The sequence below is a fragment of the Plodia interpunctella genome, chromosome 1, assembly GCF_027563975.2.
Source record: "Plodia interpunctella isolate USDA-ARS_2022_Savannah chromosome 1, ilPloInte3.2, whole genome shotgun sequence".
Taxonomy (NCBI): domain Eukaryota; kingdom Metazoa; phylum Arthropoda; class Insecta; order Lepidoptera; family Pyralidae; genus Plodia; species Plodia interpunctella.
The window spans coordinates 1,792,593-1,815,462 of NC_071294.1; the positions used below are offsets into that span (position 1 = coordinate 1,792,593).

Genomic DNA, 22,870 nt, shown 5'->3' on the forward strand with positions numbered 1-22,870 from the left:
AAACTTTACCGTACCCGTGCGTGTACAATCAAAAGAATAGGTAGGTAATGAAAGCTGAGTTGAACACCTCTCTAATGTGTCGTGGTGTGTGTGTATTCCACAGACATCCTCCATGATTTAGTCTATGCTCTTCCTGTTGGACGAAACAGCGACGAGTTTCACGTTCTCTCAAATCGCGGATTGTATTTCGTGCGATTTGTTTGACGGACGGCGTTAATCATCAACAAAACGAAAATAAAGTCATTATTCAAAGTTTATATCACGATCAAACGAATTGTTTTACGAATATTTCATAACTACTTTCACCGGATACATCGATAATTTGATTAACGAAGAACCCCTTGCAAAATTAACTTATATTCAGTGAATTGATTCTACAATGAATTCGTGTGTATGGTCAGTTATCAATAAACGTGTGTGATGAACTGTGTGGTTCGTTTAAGTAACAAAGCTAAAGCGTTGGCTCCCGTTCGAGACTATTATCCTATACGTGATTACGTTTGTCCGGGACCGGGAACTGGCCACTTTGGTTAGTCGCCGCGGGGAGCCCAAAGGGGCAAATACGGAGCCGCAGATCCTGCACCACATCATTTACCGTCAGGATTGCGGTGAGTGAACATTCCGTCGCGGAGAGCAAGCTTTTCATACAATATTTTGGAGTAAAATAAGTCGTCCGCGATCATTCTGCATTACCTCGGTTTTGGCATCTGACATTGAAGCGCGCCCGATCAGCTGCCCAAAGTCTTAAAATAGCTATAAAATGTCAAGTCTGCCCTGGCAGCGTAACAATCAGCTGATATAAACTTTTTAATTATATCCAATTAGGCAACTAAGATTGCCACTTGACTGAATAGAGGTCACTTATCTGTGATACTCCAATCAAAGATAATTTTATCCGATAGTGTTGGTGATTTTTTAAATTGTTTCAGATTTAAAAATGGTGCAGCAAGATTTGACTTAGACATTTGAGACAATTAAAGCTTGTGCTATGGCTCACGGAGGCTCAAAGGAGTGAGCTCAGGGTAGCTACGGACTAGGGGAGTCAGTGTAGTGTTGTGTAGTGTCTAGTCAGTGTGCGAGTGCCGGGATGCCCTCTGCAATGTTGTCGGCAGTGCTTGAAGAGGAGCCCGACTTGTATGAGGCATTCCCTCCACATGTTGACCCCACCGGAATCACTATTTTAACTGACAGTCCTCCAGGTGAGTTTTACAAATTCTATTTCTTGAATGTCTGTTAATTATTTCTAAAATTGTATATAATTAATATAAGCAAGACACAATGGGCAGTGGCAATGTGCATGCATACAGTCATATGGTTCATGTGTGAGTGAAGAAAGACTTAACAGTCTTTCTTTATTATTATTAACTAAATTAATGAAACTAATATTCGTATTAAGATCATAAATTGCAAAACTTTATACTAGAATTGAAACTGCATAGTTGAGTAAACCCACTCTACATTTCAAAGATGTGTATGTATACTAAGAATTCTAATACAGTTAAAATTTTCCCATTTGTGGAAAAATAATTAACATGTGATTTCCTAAATCTAGTGGAAATATTTTACGTAAAACCTTATCAGTAGATGATCTTCTTGAATACATAGTGTACACTCAACCTGCCACAGATTTGTCTTATCAGGTTGATACTGAGGAGATAATTTGACACACTACACTTTTTGTTTGCCTGTTTGTATAATGTGATAATTTCATTCTTATCAAAAGGTTATTTAAATTAATCAAAAACAGACAGATGAAGCAAAATTATAAAGTTTACATGTAAACCTAACTTGCTTGGTCATGAAGGATCAATAATTAAAAGATTTTTTATTACTTCAAATGGTAAATTACATTTTGAGTAACCTGAGACAAGCTTCTAGTTTCATGACATTCCTGGTAGAATTATAATTCACAATCTGCAGCTGATGACAAATGTATAACATAGAACTATACTATAACTATTAGGTACTTGTAAAGTTATAATATCATTAACTTACAAAGTTATAGAATTTATTTTGTTGAAAAAGAAATCAGTTGATTGTTTTGACAAAAAAAGATTAAAAAATTAACAGTATTTCACAATAACTTTTTAAAATCATATTTTTTGTTACATAACAATGATCCAAGTAAAAATTTTCTATGCTTCTGCCTCTATTTGCTAAAATAAGTAATCTTGAATTTATGTAATTTGTCTATGGTAGCTATGACCACAATATTTTCTGAGTTCCACTTGTGTGATTCATCCATTTCTGGTAGGTAAAGACTTTCATTCAAATAAAGAAGTCTTTAAAGTGAAATCCTATCAAATAACCAACCTTCATAACTTTTAGGATGTAGTGTGTTTATATAAATTTAATTCACAGATCAACTCTAGGGTTTGTAATTTGAATTACCAACACAAAAGACTTCCTCAAAAATTATTCTTGTGTTCTTTCATGATATTTAGAATTTTTAGAAGAATAGTTTTACATGTCAATATTATGTGAACGGTTATAAAATAGTGGGCTTTACGGTATTTTTCAAGTCGTTGAAAATACTTTTACTGACAGTCATGACTGGTAAATGTATTAAAGCGAACCCTGGGCTCTGATGCTCTATAGCCGAGGACAGAACTGGGAAAATGTTCAGAGATAGAATACCTACGATGTGGCTATCCAGGCCCAACTTTTATTAGTAGGCTACTACTAATCTACATATTAAATAATTAAATATCTGTTGTAAAAAAATATATATAACTAGTTATATATATAGGTTACCAAAATGCAATTTTCTATATGTAATTAATTCTGGTATGATAGAAAGGGACTGCCATACAGTTGAATCAAGTTTTTTCGCCATTTCTTCAATAGAGTGGACATTCAGGAATGCTAGTAGAGTTGGGACTGGGTGGGAATTATATAAATGTAAAAGTGTGTTAATTTTTTTGGTCGATTTCCTTCTTTCATCTCATATTTGAGTATTGCATTGTACTAATTTTTGGTGAGGAGGTAGTTGGGACGCTGGAGATAGGCTACTGTTCTGCCTTGTGCAACAACAATAAGTTATTATATAATTTAAAATATGACGCGACAGTCTTAATTTCTGAATAAATGCTTCGCTTTACTTTTATTCTGTAAATTCTCCCGTATTTAATCATTGAATTCAAGTATTCAGTGCAGATGAAGAGGCGTTTACAAGATTATGAAAACTTGACCATATTTCAACCTCTTTAAAAGTTTTTTTTTCGTATTTCCATCGTAGGTTCGCATGTGGTGAAAGCGCAGATCGCTCGTCTGTGAATCGTACAGTTTCTCTGAAACGGCGTAATATTGTTGTTTGTGAAACACTGAGTCGTGTTGTCGGTTCGTATCTAAACATGAGAGAACAATAGACCTGCCCTGTCACTTTCTGAGATTCCTGTGTTCAAAATGAACTGGACAGTTTTTTATTTAATTAGTCTAGCATTTTTACGGTTCCGAACCTCAAGAGAAAAACGAAACCTTATCGGACCGCTTCGTTGAACGTCTAGCTGTCTGCATGTGAAGATCTTTTTTCTCAAGAACACATAAAGGCTATCGCGGGCGGAGCTGCAGACAAAAGCTAGTTTACCAATATATTTGTACCAAAATTATTAATCTTAATTCGGTCCACATGTATTTACTACTTAACTGCCAAGTATTTTTTGTAAATATACAGACAGCAAAAATTCGATGAACCGATTTTAAATGTTTTGGTTGTTGTATTCTGTTCACAGTTTGGATTAGGCATGGCCGATTACATCATAGGTATATAATATTTTTTATACATTGTTGTTCTGGATAAACTTAACTCGATATTCTGCTGACATCCCACCTATATACATATTTTTAATTGATATAATAAGCTTAAATATATAAATAAAATTTATTTTTTTATGTAATTTTTTAAACATTCTCGAATGTTCAATCGATACTTGAACTTGAATCCGCGCTTGCTTACTTCAAAAACATGTACTCCAACGTAAAGTAACATGCTTACATGTACATTCGACATGTTTTGAGCGATTGTTATGACATTAGGTACGTATGTACCTCAATCGACAAAGCTAATTTTAGTCGAGAATTTAACACTTCATAGATTTCGTCAGATAGGAACGTAGTTTTGTTTTATTCCATAGCTTTATGTCTCACTCGTGGAGATTTAAAATAACTTTACTGTATATTTTCATCTATGTGCAATATAAAGGATTTTGTTTTGTTTTTTTTTGGTGCAGTCGTGAAAAAGTGTATCAAGTGTCCCGAAAAAGTTACTAATTCTAGAATACAGAATCTAAAGTGTCTTTGGTTGAAAGAAGTATGAAATTTAACAAGAAGAATGTTTTGGTTGAATTTGTAACTAAATGGATATTTAAATGTAAGTTTGTTTAAATCATAGTATAATTATGTGTGAATGTTCCTGGCCTTATTGCAGATTTAATTATGATGTACCTTGATCAAAATGATATGACTACTGACTACAAAATATTTCTTAAGAAAATATATTTATTTACTTATTAATTTATTTATAAATCATTTTCCAACTACAATTACAGTAAAAACTGCCATAGTACAGCTTAAATATTTCATTGTGTATAGAATTATTTACGTGATAGATATAAATATTTATTTGCTAACGTTACACACTACAAAACAATATAACAATTTGTAAACTACCTTAACCTAAGTGCAGTGCGTGCGGTGTGTGCCACAGAAAAAAATTGGTTACAGCTCAGCTCGATGTTGGTCTACCCATTACGAGAAGTGTCAAAATGGATTCAATTTTTTTTTGTTTTTGGAGCAAGTTATGATTTCATTTTTTTTTTCATTTCTTTTCATATTTTTATTTAATTTTCATTTTTTTTGTGACGTGAATTTACACAGTGTTTAGAGAAAGAAAAAGGAAAACTCACACGGAAAGTAAGACAAAACCTGGGAAGCCCGGACGCATGGCAACCCTAGTTTTACGTGTCAGTTTGCGAAGTTACTGTTATCAGCTATGCGTTCCTCTCGTTGCGATAATGATATCAGCTTAAGAAATCTGGCTGATACCGCGACCCCTTTATCTCAGGAGCGCGCTTGGTATTATTGTATTAAATGTTCATTACGGTGTATTGTTTATTTGAGAGTATGATTAGGCGTGAAAATACACCTCTATGGGCGTGGTTCCGCCCTAGAATAGAACCACTCCACATCCATCCGTGGATGTAGTACGAGGCGACTAAGGGCAAACAGTATTCCCACAAAGGGTTGATGTAAAGCTGGCGTACGGTCGTAAAATCGTACTCTTCAAAAGGGATATTTATTAGCGAACCTTTCAAGGCGTCACAGTCGAGAATGTAAACAAGAACTCGCTCACATGAGATAAACAGATATTATGTCTTCTGTATGATAGTGTGGAGGCAACGTAAAACTAACGCATTTCATTATTTGGTAAACACATTTTGTTTCTTTGCATTGCCTTGTTTCTATTTTCGTACATATTCTATTGTCTACAGAAATTAACTTTCAACCAGAGTTCGTGTGTTTTCGTGTTTACACGTATTACATTACATACAAATTCACTATTATGATCATTTTATATCTACATATTTCTTCGATTTGTTCCTAAGGCGTGAGGAAATAAAATACAGAAGTCTTTAGGTTGTGGGCTAAAGGCACGGGCACTGCGCGAGCACACTGCACAGCAAATTTGTATGGAATTTTAACTCACGTGTACACGCGCATATACACGCAGGCGTTACGATCCCATACGACCGTGCAGCAAAAGTATTGCACAGCAATGGTGTGAAACACTTTTGATGCAATATGGCTTTTGGCACCCCATATCACAATCCTTTTTTGCATAATCCGCTAAGTTTGGCACACTTGTGTTTTTTGAAAATATCATTTATTCACAAAATACAAGTAAGTACTAAACTAGAAAATAAATATAAAAAATGCCACCTCGAATGGTACCGGTGGAAACGTGCACATTTCGGTCGCTGCGTTTCGTTCCTGAACGGCAATGGACATTCTATTGTTTTATTTTCCACTGTCAAGATTAAGTCGCTAACTTGATACGCACGATGTGTGTACGAGACTCGCTAATTATTCTCGTGATTTTCTTGTCTTGTTAAAAAAAGGTTTCGGGATCTCAAAAATAATCTGGCTTTTCTCCCTTTTTGTAATTTTTTGTCAGACCTTATAAAGCACAGACAGTTTTATCCACTTTATTGTTAGATTTCTATATATTGTGGTAATAAGCAACCTCTATTGCTTCTCTGTGAGTAACTGACATAAAAATGTTAATTGTACGCCACTTCATCTCCCCCCCCCTTGCCTTTCTTGCCATACTCTAGATACGCCACCGAGACCAGGGCTACTACTTTTTTCTACACTTCGCGCATTCTTCTGCATTCTTATTATCAGACGTTGATCTAGATAAACAGACAAATAATAGTCGCTCTCTAGATAAAGTAGGATTCACTTTTTATTATATCAGTCAGATCCCATCATGGGCCACATCATCTTCAACAGATTGTATTATAATCTTGAGTCTTTGTGTTCCCCTGTTATCTTGAGTGCATTGTTTATCTTCTCTGTACTGTTCGAGTGCCTTATTATGCAATCTTAAAAGTCTTAAAAGGTGATATGTACATTGTCGTACATATCTCGTTATTAGGTTAAATTTAATGATAAATGTTAACAGAGCTCCAAATCCTAGTCAAGAATTCTGCTACGAATATTCATCCATATCTATATCGAATATTTGTTCGATTCGATTATGTATAGTGAAGTGACTAACTTCACGCAAAGGTTCTACCCAAGGTACCTTATCTCACCGTTTCGTATGTGCACAGGGTTTATGATACACCCTGTACTATATTCACCCCTTCTTGCAGATCAATATTTGGATCTGTACTATTGTAGTATAGTTTACACCATTTGAATACTTTTAGTTATTAATATTTTGCAGTAAATAAACAGTAACTAGGTATATCAGTAAAATCTGCAAACAGTTTTTGCTCACAAACAGGATTCAATGAGAGAAAACACTCGTTCGTAATTATTTTGTGTTTATTACACAAGTCAGTCACATGCTCGCCTGTTATTGGTCCGCTGCCATGTGCGGGCAGTGGTGGGGAGAACACGCCACCGGCGAAAGGTGCGTGTGCGCCGGCCTTTCTGACCCAATTGGTGTTAGGCTTAACCTCCAACAATGCGGAGATGAGATATTGGTTTGAAATATGAAAAAGAAACTGTACATAGCATTTTTTTGCGAGAGTTCAGTATATCATATTTTTAGATAGAATGGCTTTGAAAGAAGTTGAGAGAGACCTATGCCTAACAGTGGGACAGAATAGTTTAAAATTAAACAGGGACATATGTAGTTTATAAGCTGAACTCGAACTCTTGAGCAGGTTTCGACTGAAATCTAAAAAACATATTATGAGACTACTTATGCCCTGCTAGCTAAAGGCTAGCATAGCTAGTTGAGTTGAGCTATGAGCTAAAGTAGATTGACGTCGAAAGCTAAAGCGAAAGAATTAAGAAGAAAATGCACTCACTATAGCTCTTATCATGTCATCTTTAAAACTCGAAAGGAGAGATCTCCTTTCGAGTTTTAAAGATGACACTGGTGTTGTAAGGTTTTTACAATTTTCTGCTCCGGTTTTACGAGTACGCATCATAGCTTAGCTTAGCTAAGTCAAATTGATGGAGTGTAAACCTTAGCCGCCAATTTGTTCTCGATTATTGTGATACGAAACTGATTAATCAAGCTCGTAATTACGTGCTCTTAACACTTCTTTTGTTTCAAATTCAATTAAGTGTTAAATTCCTTCGACCTTTACACATTTTCCTAATGTTCGCGTCGCTCAATTAGTTACAAAAAATTATATATTTGATTAACATCAATCATATGGAGTGAGAACGCATTATATGCAATTTTGTTTTATTACAACTCTTTTTCTCATAGTCTCGTGTTTTTTACTTTAATTCTAGGCTGTGGAAAAAAAGTCTTACTAGCTACTACTAGCCAGCCTAACGTTAACCCTCATTGGAAATGCTATTGCTGCCGCGATCACGCTCCTCTTTGTGTGCCGAGTCGCGGGCATATAAATAAATATATAAGGACAAATCACACAGATTGAGCTAGCCCCAAAGTAAGTTTGAGACTTGTGTTATGGGATACTAACTCAACGATACTATATTTTATAACAAATACATATATAGATAAACATCCAAGGCCCGGACCAATCAGAAAAAGATCATTTTCCATCATGACCCGACCGGGGATCGAACCCGGGACCTCTCGGTTCAGAGGCAAGAACTTTACCACTGCGCCACCGAGGTCGTCATAATATGTTAGTATTAAGTAGGTAGTATAGAGATTTATTACTATTACTTTGTCAAGATCAGTTGTAAATAAAAACGACAGAAAATTAAAAGAGAAATCGATAAAAGTTATAATAAAGACTTGATTGCCTATTGTTTCTAGATTAAAAGAAAATGATCGTTGTGTACGCGGCATTGGAAGCTCATAATCGTAAATCTGTAGAACAATAGCAAATTACACTTAACACTAAGTTATTTTAAGTGTTAAACTTACTATATTTTAAAACATTTAATGATATTTTTGTCAATTTCAAGTTGAATGAGCTTGTCCTTATCTTGACTTTGGATAAATCTAGTAAGAATATAATGCTCATTCAAATCAAAATTTAAAAATTGATCTTTTATCTGAACTTTTCCCTGTTTTTCCTCAGGTGTCTGGTGTCGAAACCTAGGGTCCGCTTTCCAGCAAATACCGAAAGTTATCTAGTTTACTTCTAACCATTTGAATTGCAATAAAGTTGTTAATCTATTCATCATCACATACCCATTTAAATCATATACGTATTGAAGTAAAAAATACCGTGGCAGTTGTTTAAAAAAACCTTTAAAGTTCACGGAAAACATTCTAAGAAAATACCCTCATTTTCATCGACCATATTAACCTCCCGACTACTGGGACTCTGGCCTTTATTAAGGATGGATAAGGAGACCCACCAGCGGGCTTATAGCTGATTGGCGCAAGTGCCTTAAAAACAATAAATTCGTAACAGGTGACTTCAGCATCACTAAATGTTATTACAAGATACCAATTAAACCATTAATACCGGAACTGTTCACATTTGTATCACACGTGAAGCTATTAGCAGAGGTTACGATCCGAAAACACATTAAATTGGTGGAGCGGGCGTCTGCGCAGGATCAACGTTGTGACATCATAACTTTAACGATATGAATTGAGATAATAATGCGAGACGAACTGATATTGTGGTGTGCTAAAGTGATATAATTTATGTACAACATTCGTTGAGAAAAGTCATGCTGTGTAGACAAGGTGACTAGCACGGTGCATGTACAAAGAGTTCCCTCTTTGTATATCGTCGTCTTATTGCCGTATTTTGCCATTTCTTTAACAAATTGCCTGCTCAACATTTCTCGTGACCGTGTGTGACGATACACGGGGCTGAGGCAGACGAGTTGTACTTGTGCTGTAATTGTACACAAGTTTGATCTATCGGGTCCCATACATTTAATCCGTGATTACAAGAAGGGAGAAGAATGTGTATAATAGATAATACATTATAGACTTCTGTGCCATCTTTCTACATCTTGGTTTGATTGTAGAGTAGCGGCATCAACAGAGGGTTGACGTTAGATGACTGGTCGTAAAATAAGACCCTAGGATTTGAGATGACAGCTGTGAATGTACCCGAGAACACATTCAGATGTGAGATATTGCTTATAAACATTTGCAACCTTTTATGGTTGTGTATGACTGCATGAGTGTAGGGTTTTTCTTTTATCAGAATCGGGCGATGACTCGAGTTGCACGACGTTTTGTTGTGGTAGGTCACGTACATACACATGCATAATATACGTAGTAAAATTTTGTGATAAAATACCATGATGCACGTTGCAAGAGTTTCTTGTTTGTTGTTTCTTGTTGGCTTAGTTTATTCTACCTCTAAGCCTGTATTGTGTCATCCTTTGCTAAGATATATAAATTGCTAGCTGGGCCCCGGGGCTTTGCTCCCGTAGGAATTTCGCAGCGAGCGAATTATATTCTACCCGTGTACCAAATTTCATAACAATCCATCCAGTAGATTTTGCGTGAAATAGAACAAATATACACACGTCTTTCTCACAAACTTTCGCATTTAAAATTTTTGTAGAATATAGTGTATTAAAATGACAGCAGTTAAAGTTCTGGGTTATATCCAACCCTAAAAAAAAGGCCTAAAATGAAGATTGCAAAACAGAATAAGGGATAGCAACATAAATGAGCATTTAGTTATACAATGAAACTAAAATTATCAAGACTGGTATTGATTTTAAGATACAAACAATAAGGCCCAATTTTCATAAAAGATTGATGACATGGGTCGAACCTAAATAAGTCAAGTGATGGATTAACTTCGCTTCGACATGGCATTTTCAGGTTATCAAGTTACAACATGTAAAACGTTATGTATGGTTTATATATACATGATTCTGAAAATATCGTAAAAATATTACTGAAATACGCTTTATTATACCTTTCATACAGTTTTTTTTTAAAGTACTGTGTTATAATTGCAAATACAGTCAACAAAATACTAATTTACCCAAATTAATTGAAACTTCGTCGTTATTTCCGATGCACAAAATATCTCACATAAATCCATGCACACGAAAATAATGTTTTAAAATGATGATTTGAAATGATGAAAAACAAAAATCTAATTAATTTACGTACCTAATTACTAGCGTTACATCACTTTAACATTATTTACACACGCGAATAAGGCTAAAGTTCCACTGTAAGATTATGACTCATTGCAAAGGTTCGAATTATATTCAACAAAAAAAACCTTGAATATGAACCTTTGAACCTCGTCACGTATATATATTTTACTGTACGGGTTTCCCCGCGTTACTCAATATAATAAAAGCCCAGAAATGAAGAGCCGTCTTTTATGTTATTTGATTGCACCTGATAATTTGTACACAGTACTACTTTCCTAGTCAATGGATATTTCGGAGTGGGTTTCCCCGGAACCGATATTTTTTGAAACTGCCAAGCAATGCGGCCCACCTAATGGGAAGTGGTCACCGCAACCTGGACACCTTCAACACAAGGGTTGGCAGCTGTCACACGCGTGTTGCCTTTTGCCTGCCTGTCTGATAATGATAAAATCTATTATCTTTTTGTATACATATAGGATGGACATTTTACCCCTGACATGGTGCACTGCATAATATATAAGAATGACCGCCAATTTAAATGGGAAATGCCTAGGACCGATGATAATAAAATCTAACGTGATTTATCCAATATATATATACGCCTAGCGTAAAGCAAGTTTTGTAGTTTCACCGTTTTTTTAGATGTTAAGTTTCACCGATATCTCATACATTACGTTATACAAATTTATGATTCATTTACCGGTAGGGATGGATACCTCAAGATATCAAATCATTGTGCAATAACCATGTCTCTCAGGTGACAGGTGAGCTGTGCGTGTAAAAAGTCACGTCGAACAAGAAAACAATATGAACTAACCTTTATTTGTTAAGATTCATGAACTTTGAACACTAAAATTTCGTTGTATCGACAGTACAGCAAATCTAACGAAGGTTAGCCGCTGTACTATTTACAAAAAACTATTAATAAAAAAACGGGTGGCACTCCGGGAGTGCCGGAAGAAGTGAAAACCTGAATATTAACGTTGTGCATTTTTGACGTCTTACGAATTTTCGATCAGGGTCACGTGTCCTGACGCGAGTATAACATTTTTTAATCATCACAAAAAATGCACAATGCCGCTAAAGCAAATTATCTTGCTTGGACCTTATTCCAGGGCGATAGCGACGAATTCGCAATGAGCTAGGGAAGCTTATGTACTTTTGACTATACATTGTAAGTTTCGTTCACCAGATATCTTCTCTACGTCTGATACAAGCTCCGTAATCCTCGCACCAGCGGTGCAAAAGCTTGAAAGCTCCTAATTTATTGAAGACAAATCTATCGAGCTTTACACTGACAGATAGAGTAACTGTCCGTCTTCAAAGATGATATTGTCTTTGCTTTATCTCATTATTCATCGCTTATATAGAATAGAAATGATTCAAATTTTATCCCATCAAATTAATAAATCTCATTTGATAAGAATGTTCTACGTGTTTAACCCTTACGGGGTAGACGGCCTCGGCTTATCAATAACTTTAACCGAACTGATTATATTTTTGACTGATTTACCGATAACTATAAGATGAGATAACCTTTTTTTTATAGCCTATGTATGATTAGAGTTTTCTTTGTTTTTTTCTCTTCAGTTGTTATTTTCATCCTTCTTGTCTCGTATTCATAAGAATAACTTGGATGACCAAATGACACCAGAGTTTAATCATATAACACACTAGATGTTGCCCGGGGCTTCGCTCCCGTGGGAATTTTGAGATAAAATATAGCCTAGATAGCAATCTTGGATAATGTAATTTTCTAATGCTGAAAGAATTTTTGAAAGCGGTTCGGTAGTTTCGGAGATTACCCGCCTCAAACATACAAACTCACAAACGAATACCTCTTTATAATAATAGTGACGAATAAACGAATACCTCTTTATAATAATACCTCTTTATACGAATACCTCTTTATAATAATGATTTTTGAAACTTCTTCAATCCAAAATAATATTTCCGGGTAATATTTTAGGAAACCTGCGCATTGGTAGACTACCTATTTAGTTTACAAGTATACGAGTATACTGCCTCCATCCTGTTGCAAATAGCCGCAATTTTCTTTCGTGTTCCCGGTGTCTTCCCCAGCCGTCGAGCGTCGGTGCCCAGGGTCCGCTAGATCGATCAGGATGCTTTTATGTGACTGGAATAAATGTGATATCTATCAGTGATAGGAAACAACACACTCAATAAGAGAGTGATGACAACAATCTACGCTGCATAAAGGCAAACAAATAAATTGCATTAGAACATGTCCGTAAATAAAGCAATTATGTTAGAAAATTGGTGAAGTGGCTCCTAGTCTGTGCCAAATAGCATCTATTGTTGTGACAACTTGTGGATATTGTCTAGTGGATGACTTACTATTATTGCAGAATCGTTGCAATCTATATATTTTCTCTAATGATGTATTGTTTGCGACAAAGAGAGTGATAGATAGAGATAAATAAAGATTGTTTTGCACTAACAATGCCTGGCTTTTCTTAAAGATAATTTCGAATGTCTATAAATAACTACAAAAAATATACTCCAAGCAGATAGTTCTTGTCAAGAACACTATTTTTAATAAATTCTTGTAAACACACACATCGATTATTAGTTGCACATAATAATTATATTTTCAATACTTTGTTACAAATGAAATCTTTGTAAAAAAAAATTGATAGCTTATTTAAGTGTATTACTGCTGACCAAAGGCATCCTCTTTCCATCAGGACGAAAAATAATTTCCGTTGGACAAACTAGTTAGTTACTAAATTAGCCATGTGACAAGGAAGAATCGCCCTTTCGTCTTCCATTCTGCCAGCCACAATAATAATGCCTTGAACTCATTATCATAATTTCTTTGACATTAAAAAAGATTCAGCTGTTCGAATCACAATGATCACAACACCGATTAGCGCAAGTAATGCTTATTTCTCACGCTTCGTGACTCATTTGTAGTATAGTTATTGAAATGTTTGCGCGAACCCGCGACGCGGTACGCACTCTCAGTTATCTTATCAACGAACACTGTTTACTTTACCCTCCAACTTGCACAAATAAGTAAGTAGTACTTATTTCATCTACTTGTTGATACTATTTATACTGAACTAAGAATATAATTTGCCTTCTTTTTTTTACGAATATACTATCTACTAATAATACTAATAATACTATCTACATTTGTCAATGCTGCAACGTGAGACATATATATCCTGATTGTAGAAAGCTATCGTACGAGCCGAAAAATAATGTAAATATAACGTATATTTAAATTATTTTTCGTATAAACACCTCCAAGTAGCCCTAAAAGTAGGATATTGGGAAGTAGAGTAAAAAAAAAAAACTAAAAAAAAAATAACGCATCTGTCCCGCCATTTCTCCATATTTATTGCAGCAATTTTATTCAGATTCTTAACAGGATAGGTACTACTAATTGCTAGCACTAATACATCATCAGCAGTACTATGCTTCCCTTAATCTATATCCACTTTGAACAGCTGATGATTTCTCCTTCAGACAGCAGACGAACGAATTTCAAGTCTTACATTATTGTCATCGGTTTAAAATGATTTATTCTAAGCATGTGCTCGCCAGTCTCAACAAACCGCGACTGAGTAGATAAGGCCTTATCACAGGCTGTTGTTTACTTAACACTGCTATGCGAGTGTTCGGTCGAATGTACCCACGCCCGACCTTCGATATATAGTATATTTTACCTGTATGTATTTTAAATCGCGTCAATTCTGTATCTCGGAAACGAACTCACCTAATACTTAAAAGCATTTTCATTCTATCCCTAAACTCCTGTCCCAAGTACTGAGTATTCCCTATGGATGGATAAGAACTATATTTTCGTTTCATTCACGGATTTCAAAAATAGCATCGCTGCGTTTGAAATTTATATTTTATCAGTTATTTTTCTCCATATGAGCATTCTCGAGAATGAAATTATTTATACAAAAAGATGAATTAATCATCAAGTAGAATGTAAATTACTTTACATACCCGAAATGTAATTAAGAGTCTTGCAAAGTAAGCTTTTGACTCTCGGCGTAAACACAGAGAAATTAATGAGCTTGTTGCAAATCGTTTCGTCCCATTTCGATGGTAATGAACCTGTTTCATGTAATTTTGGAAGTTCAAATTATACGAAAACATATGTTGGGAAATTGTAGGTACAGATTATACATTTCATTTTTGGATCCATTATTTGATAGATATGAAATTATCTTGGGTTTATGAGTCTTACTTATTATAATGTTGTAATAAATTTAATGTGACCACTATCAAAAATCAATTGACTAAGACATAAGTTTTATTATAAATTAAGTTAAAACTGTAGTTACTTAGTACTTGTATTCTAATTTGTGAACCAAATTCACTAAACATTACACATATATTTTTTTAAATATTATTGTTTTGTTTTCAATTGTTAACATTGTTCAAACTGTAATAGAATTTGGTATTTTGGCATGCACGAAAATCGCACTCGACTCGACCTAGTGCGATTACGTGTGCACTACGAAAATTTCGTTCACTTGGCACAACGCCAGCCCATTGCGTTTTCTCTTCGCTTTTAAACAATATTAGAATCTTGCATGTTGTTATGGTATGATTATAGTACGTTGTTTATTCCTACTTATGGTTTTCTGCCTCAATCTTGACTATAAATCTCACAGCGTACTCAGTAAACAATAATTTACGTCACCAAGTCATTACGTAAAAGGAGATTATTATTAGATCAATGTAGAGGAAACATTATTATTTATTGTATGTATACCAATAGCTCTGTATGATAAAAATCGGTCTACACGACCGAACGCAGCGTCACACGGTCAAACAAACAATCGAAGTGTGACAGTGTTGGGGCACGCTATCGCGTTATCCGGAGGCTGGCAAGCTTCGCAGTGCTGCCGGCGCGCGCGCACCGAAAGCATGTGCAGCGCGCCAACTAAGCGATGTACATAGAACCCGCCGCGTTCCGCGCCGCCAGCGCAGAGTCGCTCGCCGCCCCCGGCTCCCCTACCCTTTGGACGCAGTGCTTACCCTCCCCGTTATTCGCAGGCAAGAAAGCGCCCCTCAAAACCTTCGACGAGGTCCAGCCCATCATCCAGCAGGGCCGCAAGCGCGAACTCAAGATCCTCATCAGAGAAAACTCCTGGCCGATCAATAGCCCCGTTCGCGCCTCCCTCTGGCCAGCCCTCTGCAAACAACACCAACATGGCAAGTCTATGCTCGATGGATTCTACTGGGACATGGTTACACAGGTCAGTGATCCAAGTTACGCAATGATATCACGCTTTTCAAGGTGCTCAACTCTCGTTTGGAATAGTAGAAATAAAATTTCAGAAACGCAAGGTGAATAAAGAAATGCGGTTATCTCGCGAAGCCGGCGTCCCAAGGTCACGTTGTATTTACTTTGCGCAATGCCGCCCAAATGTTTGTCGAATATCGTGCCCCTGAGATAAGGTGTAACGTTCTTCCAATGTCGCATCAAAAGAAGAATTTCCATTCAATGGTGAGATAACACTGAAACACAAGAATTATTTTGAAGCGTTCGTATATCTCTTTAGTAGTCGGTGGAGGCGAGGTGGTTTTGTTTTCGACAGCGAGTAACTAAAATTCTAGTCACGTGCCCGGCCAATTCAGATTTCTATGAACATCATTCTCTCACAAAACTGAACCAGACAGCCAGTTCACTCACGAAATTTACATTGAGAATCACATTCAAAATTCGAATATTTTGTCTGTTTGGCTTGTTATTTAATTTAGTTAAACATTATGATGTTTACCAGTATTTTTAAAACGTTGCGTTCAGGCAGAAGCGTTGAGTAGGTCCTTGTATACGACATCAACGTGCGCCCGCGTATCGGCGCATCCTCCCGCGACACAATGGCAGCGCCTCGCGCATCTTAATCGAGCGGTCAGTTAACAATAGTCGAATAATTATAACGCAGGTGCTACCGCGGATAATCAGCACATAGTTGTTAGACTTTTTATGCTTAGAGCAATTTATTTTCTACAGCATACGTAGGTTTATTGGTAAAATCGTTTGCTTTACCACTGCAGTTAAGCTTGTTTTCATTATTTATGGAAAAGTAAAAAGAACGAAATAGCTTCGATCAAAAATGTGTCAATTTAGGCCTCAAATGTGCAAATTGTGATTCTGTTGTGATTTTCAGTTCAATATAATGACACTTGCTGAAATTGGCGTTGGTTCAAGCTTCATATAATTACGGCTTTGAGTCGTATACCGTTGCACTCGACACGTGCTCCCGCCATTAGTTGGTATATAATAATAAATAATTAAATAATATTATTATGCCTCGAAGTTACAGCGTTTACGTTTTGGATTACATTGGCAGAAGCAATTTATGCTTGCCCTTGATGTTATGTTTCGTTCCAGTTACAGATGGACAAAACACGGCCACGCGGACTATCAAACAGTGCAATATTGAAATTAATTAATGATCTATTGTTGTTATTGAGACTGGACAGAATATTTACTATTCGCCATATTCTTGACAAACATATTAGCAAATCAGTGAAAAGTACTCTGGTAATGGAATGATAAGGTTATTCGATTGTAGATGAATTTTTATGTCACTATGTTTCAAAAAAGTAAATTGATTTTAAACCTTGTACTGTCACTGTCTTTAAGCCTGAAAAAATCAAAACTATTGTCACAAATTTATATTCAAAAGCTTTTGACTGTGGTTTTGCGATTTGTATCTTTCCTCTTTATTGTGTCAATGTGGAACAGCAGACAAATGTAAATTAAATGGAACAATATTAATAGAATTGTACTTGTCTGTGTCATTAGTTTTCTTTCTATTTAGTTCAGTGGTTACAATCGCTGTAGGGTCATAGATATTTATCACACTACTGACTCTCCAGGTTTGTTATTGATTTTGATAGATACGTGGACGATGTAATTCCGATAATTTATTTATCAATTTACAAATAATTTGTCCTCATTGTTTGAAAATTAAAACAACGGAAATAAATTCAGTGTTAATTGCCATTACATAATTTAATTCTGAAAATTATCGTCGTCACATTTCCATGGCACACAGTTTTGTACATAATTTTTCTGCCTTCTTCATCTGTTGGCGTATCTACATATAAGTTAAATTTGTGGACTTTGCTAATATTTACAATTTTAATACCCGTGGGGTATTCCAAGTAGTGTGAAGTGAAAACTTCTTTAGCGGCGTTGTGCACTTTTTGTAATGGGTAAAAAATGTTTAAGTCGCATCAGGACACGTGATCCTGATCGAAAATTCGTAAGACGTCTAAAGTGCACAACGTTAATATTCAAGTTTTCACTTCTGCCGGCACTCTCGGAGTGCAACACCTTTTTTTTATTGTTTACTCTTTCTACAAGCTAAACTTAACAGTGTCTCATCAAGTTAATCCAAAATGTTTATCTTCTAAAAGTTCCGAACATTTGGATTCCATTACCTATTTAAGATGGTACTAGGATTGTCCTGTAATGATTAATACCGGAACATCTTCGTCAAGAGGCGTTTTGGCACGAGCCGCATCTGAAATTAGAATGGAAATACCGACTAAATGGACGCATAGTTTTCATATTGACCGGTTAAAACAATCTAATATACTTGTCTGTTTTATATATCGCTTATTATATTTGCCATTATTTTTATTCTGGTCAGGTAATGTTCGTTAAAAGTAATGTTCGTTATAATATGTTTTATCCAGTCAAGAGCTAGCCAATTTAGACCTAGCAGCACGACCTATATATTTCAAAGATCCATCTAAATTACTGAATACTCAGTGTTTCAAGAAGAGTTTTCTTAGAACTAATACAATTAACGATAAGAAAGCAAATGAAGAAGATGGTCGACATTTTCCTTAATTAATTATTAGCAGTGACCAATTCGCGCCTGAGTCAAAATGGCCGGCATTTAGGCCACGTGGCGAGCCAAGGTGAAGTCCAAGCCAAATATTCCGGTCTTCTCAGAACACATACCTTAGCACGGTGACTCCGCTTCCCGTTTTCTTCTCCGATATTAATTTTCCTCTGGTGACTGTTCCCGGAAATTGATCTATCTAATTCATCTTGTTTAGAATGTGTATTGTCATTATGGTTCCTGGCGCGAATCTAATAACATCTATGCACACTGGTACATCACGGATGATGCATCGATTAAATTTCATCATAATAAATCAGTTCTGGCACATGACTTAACAACGAGTTTATCACTCCACTGGTCTTATATATTGTTTTCCTTATGTTGCAATGGATTAATGACTGTTTTTTCATGTACAGTTACAACTCATATCTTGTAAATTACGAAAAAACATGCATAATGGTTAAGGTTCAGTCAGATTCAATAACTCGTGACAAACACTGCTCGAACTAATTAATTGTAAAAACCATTGGTGTAATTTTTGGAGTCTTATTTTTATTTATTCGACTCGTGTGACCTTCCATTATCACTGAGTCAGAATTTTGACAATATTCTACAGAACACGAAAGGGGAGTGACACTTCATTGGTCTGCTGCCAATTTACAATCTTGGCGTTGCTACTCAAAAATGTCATTCGCTATAGGATTTGGTAATTGGTTGATGTTTACTAAGATGATGTCTTATCTTACCTTATGACAGAGAAAAGGAGTATATTCAATACCTTCATGGTTATAAGATATTTAGCAACCATTAAAAAACCATTAAACCATTAAACCATCCTTAAAACAAAAACAGTTTTACTTCTACTTCTTTTGAGGCTGCAGTAAATAAATCGGACCTGCTTCCACAATGTTTTGTTTACTAGGCATTTTTAGAGGACCCTGTCCAAATTAGATCTACTTTGAAGTGTTGCAATAAGCTCCAAAGGGTCGGAATACCCGTCGCCCGACCCGGCATGTCCATAAATATGAAATGACTGTACGGGACTGAATAAACAAAATATTTGTGTAGAGACACTATTTATATTTTGTGTTCAAGTTTATACACGGGTTTATATTATAAAAGTTAGGTCCAATGCGAGTTTGAATATTTCGTTTGATTTTATTTGTCAATTTACAACCAATGTCTGCTGTATCGATGCGGTGGTGGTCCAGTGAAAGGTCCTAGGTTGGAATACTACTCGCGTCACTAGATTTTGTTTACTTTACATCGACTCATGTATAGTATATAGTTCCTTTAACTCAGGTACCCAAAAAGTCATCTACTATCATATAGACTTTTATACTTGCACTTGGCGACTTATTATAAAATCTGACACCAGTATTAGAACACTCGGAAATGAAATTAAAAGGTATCGGTGTACAAGCAATCTCAATTGATTTCAAGGCTTTATTTTTCTGGGCGTTTCCATGTCCACATCGATCTTCGGTCTAATAGACCACTCGCTATTCATTAATAATGAAAACCGTTCGTTACAAATGGTAACCGTTTGTACAGCGTAAGTCATCTCACAATCTCATTACGCCAAATAGGATTACAAGGGACGGCCGAGCTCTATTAAAACTACTAATTGAGACCCCAAGGAGATTTGTCTGATGGTCTACAGATTTCTTAGTTAATTTATTCAAAAGCTGAATATGTAGTGACCTAAGTAGTGAATTAATGAATTCAATATTGGTTTAAACAAAACGACTAGCACACGAGAAACAAACTTCTATGTAGAAGAAAAAATATATGAAAATATTTTGTAACTTTTAATTAAATTTTTCAGATATTTACGTTACGATAGAAATAGTGGGATTTAAAATGGTCTATCGACGGACATTTACTACAAACAAAATCACAGTCTTTTTTCTGAGAGTCCATTTGAAATTTTAGTTTTTTTTTGTGTATTACAAAATTAATAATTTGCCTAGATACGCGTGGAATGCATATACTTGAATATATGCTTTTCCCATAAAGAAATGTTTCTAACGACTTTTCTATACATAAGTCCGTCAATGTACAGTTCGGCAATTAAAATTTAACGATATTATAACGGTACAATAGCGGTAACAATAAATTTGTTTCTGGCGCCAGAAAGTTCATTAAACGATACATTTGAATATTTAAAAAGAATGTAAACTCTATTTAATTCATTACTAGAGTGGTATAGTAATTGGGTTATCATTTCATTCATTGTCGTTTGGTCATACAAAAACGTTGTTATGCAACGTTCTAGATATTTTCTTTTCAATTATTTTTGGCCGTATACTGCTGTATATGGCCAAAAATAATTGAAAATAATATATCGTTGTGTGTTTAAATTAGACCGGTATCAGTATTAAAACACTCTCAATGAAAGAATGTCGAAATTTTATATTATTTTATCAACAGTAATAGCAAAACGAAGATATTTCGTTTTTTTTTTTTAGAAGTAGCTTAGATAATATAGTAGATGTACTAGTTTCTTATACAATTTTCGGATTTTCGCAGTATATTTTATTACTCTATATAGACTTAGCTGTTAATAATGTTGTAACTTTTGAAATCTGTCAGCCACAACATATAGCTACCTTTGTGCTTTTACTGTCATCGTTCTGTTACGGTTAATCCCCTTACATTTTTTTCGTAATTATCATAATGTTTACATTGTCTTGAGATTTACGAATCACGCATAAATCAAATATTTCTTGATCTATATCATTTTAATAATTAAATGTCACATCAAATTATGGCCACTGTTATATCTGAGGAGCTCAATGACGCAGTGGTTAGCGCGCTCGGCTTGTGATAGCGGCGGCTGAGACACTCACAATGGTCGGTCATTGGATGGGTAACCAAAAAAATATTATATTGAGCTCCTCCGTGCTTCGGAAGCCGTAAAGGCCTGTGCCCTAGCAGTTTTAATGGCTGTTAATGATGATGAGATGCTATCTAAACAAAGACTCATTTGATAAATATTTACGTTGTAATACTCGTGTAACCGCTCGAAAAAATCTTATTACTTGAATTAAATTGACTTACATAGGTAAATCCGGCTGGCTGCGAGCCAGCACCGAAATAGAATCACCGCTGTTCCCACCTTCTTGTACTTGCATTGTGGTCACGTGCTACTCATAGTACATAGTACCTACCCACCAATAAGAACGCGAATATTTAATTTTTATATAACTTTCTATATGTTTTGTGGTATTTATTAGTCTGTAAACGTAAGCGGTCTGGTTTTTAAATTTTTCCGAATGTTCTGCATTGTCTATGTTGATGATGTGATTATCACGTGTACTTTTCTTTTTGTGACAAAGTGAGTTATCCTCTTATCTCATTGTAGTCCTTAATGTTAAAGATCCGACGAAACGATAAGATCAGGTGTGAGAAATAAAATCTCCGTTTCTGAGAGAACATAGTATATTATATATTACATACAACAACATAGTGTATTAGTATATTATATGATATTCGTTTATCTGCTATATATCCAGCTATTCAGGTTGCTCACCTTGTTCGATCTAGTCTAGACAAAGGCAATATGTACGAGTAAGTGATAAAATAATATTGCGGGTCCAATTAATACATTCTCGGACATATCGTTAGCTGTTAATAGAATCATCTAGAACTATAGAGGGTCGACATATACGCGTTTATGATGTTTGTAAATGTCTGTGTGATACATTTTATCCTATTTAGCAAGTAAAAACTAATGATATTATCACCGATGATCCTAGGTTCGATTGCGGTGCGGGCAAATATTTTCACTTGTAGTCTCAGATATTTGTCTGTGGTCCTAGAAGTTTTATGCCTGTTTTGGCGTTTCTTTCCATTGGACCCAAGATACAAGCTTAATGCTTATTGTAGTCCGTTCAGTGTGGTTCATTTATCTTAGTTAGATTATCGTTTTGTATTCTGCGTTTACAAAAATTTCATCATCAAAGAACTGTTAAGCTAGAAGAGCTGTTTTTGCTCCTATCATATGATCATATCCTTTTTTACAAGCTTTTATTTAACTTGCAATGTAACTTTGTCATTATGGCCCTATGTATTCGGGTGGAATCTTGCAACTCAATTCATTTTGAAGCAGATAGATATCTTCTACTGATTGAGCTGAAATTTTGTACACACGTTTAGTTTGGACTACAATGCATTATTATGACTAGAATGACCCACAGACTTATCTATACTATTATTATAAAGAGGTAAGGTAATCTCCGAAACTACCGAACCGATTT

At 35.4% G+C, this 22,870-nt stretch overlaps 1 protein-coding gene across 8 annotated transcripts in view; it reads left to right on the forward strand.

Moving 5' to 3' along the window:
• Nucleotides 1-119: 119 nt before the first annotated feature.
• The window catches only part of sky (skywalker), a 76,859-nt gene continuing 54,108 nt past the window's right edge, over nt 120-22,870 (forward strand). For all 8 annotated transcript variants that reach the window (XM_053755607.2, XM_053755435.2, XM_053755267.2 and 5 more), the window contains exons 1-3: nt 120-608; nt 930-1,199; nt 15,796-15,998. In XM_053755607.2, the coding sequence (XP_053611582.1) occupies nt 1,088-1,199; nt 15,796-15,998 (315 nt within the window). In that variant the 5' untranslated portion in view covers nt 120-608; nt 930-1,087. The remainder of the gene's footprint in view (nt 609-929; nt 1,200-15,795; nt 15,999-22,870) is intronic.